The sequence below is a fragment of the Habropoda laboriosa genome, unplaced genomic scaffold, assembly GCF_001263275.1.
Source record: "Habropoda laboriosa isolate 0110345459 unplaced genomic scaffold, ASM126327v1 scaffold33, whole genome shotgun sequence".
Taxonomy (NCBI): domain Eukaryota; kingdom Metazoa; phylum Arthropoda; class Insecta; order Hymenoptera; family Apidae; genus Habropoda; species Habropoda laboriosa.
The window spans coordinates 1323889-1326461 of record NW_017100187.1 but is presented as its reverse complement, the minus strand read 5'-3'; the positions used below and the strand labels follow the sequence as shown (position 1 = coordinate 1326461).

The 2573-nt window shown below is 30.3% G+C and overlaps 1 protein-coding gene across 3 annotated transcripts in view; it reads right to left on the bottom strand.

Annotated features, from left to right (window-relative positions):
• Positions 1–2024, bottom strand: part of LOC108579560 (DAZ-associated protein 2-like) — a 10865-nt gene extending 8841 nt beyond the window's left edge. For all 3 annotated transcript variants that reach the window (XM_017943124.1, XM_017943123.1, XM_017943125.1), the window contains exon 1: positions 1908–2024. In XM_017943124.1, coding sequence (XP_017798613.1) covers positions 1908–1923 — 16 coding nt within the window. In that variant the 5' untranslated portion in view covers positions 1924–2024. The remainder of the gene's footprint in view (positions 1–1907) is intronic.
• Positions 2025–2573: the final 549 nt, after the last annotated feature.

Here is a 2573-nt window from a genome sequence, read left to right as displayed (position 1 = left end):
TATTTTCATATATATATTTGGTGGAATATATATATTATATATATATATGTGTATACGTAATATATGTTGGTATATAAACACGTAGTGAGTTAGGTAATATATAGAGTAAGGTGAGGTTAGATACGTGGCTTAGGCTGCGCGAACGCCGGTCTCCGAAGCTCCACCTACTGACTGGGATCAAATCGTCTTTGTAATGGTCCGCTGCAAACATATTGACAGCCACAACTGTAGGCGCTATCCTTCGGTTTTTTAGCGGCTATACCGTCACGGTAATACGCTCGTAGATTTGCACCAGTATAATCCTCAATTTTCGTATTATTTTTCAGTTGTATCATTAACAGTGTATACTGATCTACTTACAGACTAAACTTTTACACATCCCTTAAATGCTATGCTCTTTGAGCATAGCATTTCATACATTTGCCTTAGGAACAGAGCGGACTGAATTAGGAATAATCACATAAGTGTCCGAGCTGTTAATTAAGTACAACAGTAGATCACTATTGAATCGTGTAGTGGTCCAAGCTGTATGTCAAATTAAATATTTCAATCAGCACGTACAAAACTCGAGAAAAGACAGTAGTAATATTAAATTACATACCTCACTCGTACGAGTTATTAAACAGCTTCTATTGAATAATACCACATGTACACGGATTAATTTAAATAATGACACATTTCTGAAGGTTATAAAAAAGAACTAAAAACAATCCTCTATCAACTTCATTTTAAAATATATTAATTTGAAGCTTAAGATATCTTAAACGTGAAGAAGCTACATAATTTGAAATTAATATTTCATGATTGTCAAATAAAATATTTCATATATATGTATATACAAAGAAATATGATTCAGCAAAATTATATTATTTATGTATCATAACTATAAATTACATAAATAACATGATTATGTTTGAATAAAATTGTTCAACATATAATTTCAAAATGTCATAAATAAATATAAATTATTTATTGTTGATTGTTCTACAAGCACTACACAACATAAAAGTATATGTATGGCTTCCAGAAATCAATTTTTTAATGTTGCATCTTTTTATTTCATTTACCTTACACTTTCTCTTTTTACCACAATGTTAATTGAAATTGAATTATTCAATTCACAAGGGAAAATTTGTATTAATGCAATAGGTATGTATCATTAAAGTAAAAATTTATTACACTTCCTTTGTCCCTAGTAACATTTTTAATATCTCTAAAGTTTCATATATTAATACATGTACTTCTGATAAAAGGCTTGACACCTTTTTACAAATATCAAAAGCATCTTTCTTCTATTACACAAGGTTAAATAGAATTTGGAATTGTTACTTCTCAAAGAAACTAATTATATACAAATAAAACATAATAATATTGAATTTTTTGATACTACGTGAATTTTTCTGAAAAGCGTAAAGTGTACACTATCCGTGCACATATACATAATACGTTCTTGCATATGCACAGTAATTGATTCGATGCAAAGGGCATGAATAAAATTGCGCTTGACATAAAACGAATAATACTAATAATACTTGATAAAATTGTAACGTTGCAGGTAGCATATGATTTTTAATAAAGGGTCATCACGAAAATTATTTAAGACGAACTCTGGAAGCCATTTTGTATTTCCCACACACAATGCGGTATTGATTTATCTGTCACTGGGCAGAAATTCAAGTTTTTTCTCGTCGAATTAAGACGGGGCTTTATTCGTATAAGAATGGTACGAGCTTTGATCGAATTTGAACGTGCACCATTCTTCACAGGTGTCGGATAGCATCGCTAACATAAAAAAACTCTCTGTCGTACGAGTGACAAGTGGTATTCTCGACTCGAAAACACGAGATATTCTTAACGTGTGTAACACATAATGCTAGTTGTATTGCGCGATTACGATGTATAGTTACCTTTCTTGTCGGTCATTATTGCTTAACGTTTCACAAATTCTAGAAAAAAATACGTTATTCCTAATTAAATCACCGATTTAAGTTACAATACTGAGGAGACAAGCAACGGCTGTGACACTTGACGGACACTAGCGCTCTTTATTGAGCCTCCCTGTGGCTCACCCGATGCTTCCACTCTATTGGCTCAAAATTTTACATGCCACTGTCCAATGAGTGCAAAGCATTCTGTTTATGATTGAGCGGCAAAAATTCAATAAATTTTATTACACGATGAATTTTTCAATAATTTTCTATTAAAGGAAAGATTATTATATCGAAGTTACTAGAAGGTGAAAAAATATTGTAATGATCTTTATCTAAAATCATATTGTTTTACAGTATGCATCTCTTTTAACAGCTTTTTTACATAAAAAAAATCGAAGCATATATGTAACTATTTAAAAATAACTGTTGTTTTTGAAAAAAGTGTTCAAAATCTGCAAGATTTAACTGTTTCGTTATCATTTGCCTTCGTTTCATGTTTCACAGGCTTTAAGTTATATAAATTTATAAAAGTTTGTATAATCATTCTAATTTGATAAAATAATTATTATCTGTTTAAGAATGTAATATTTAACGCCTTTTTGTAACCGTATCAAATAAAAAATCAAGTAAATTATGGAGTTA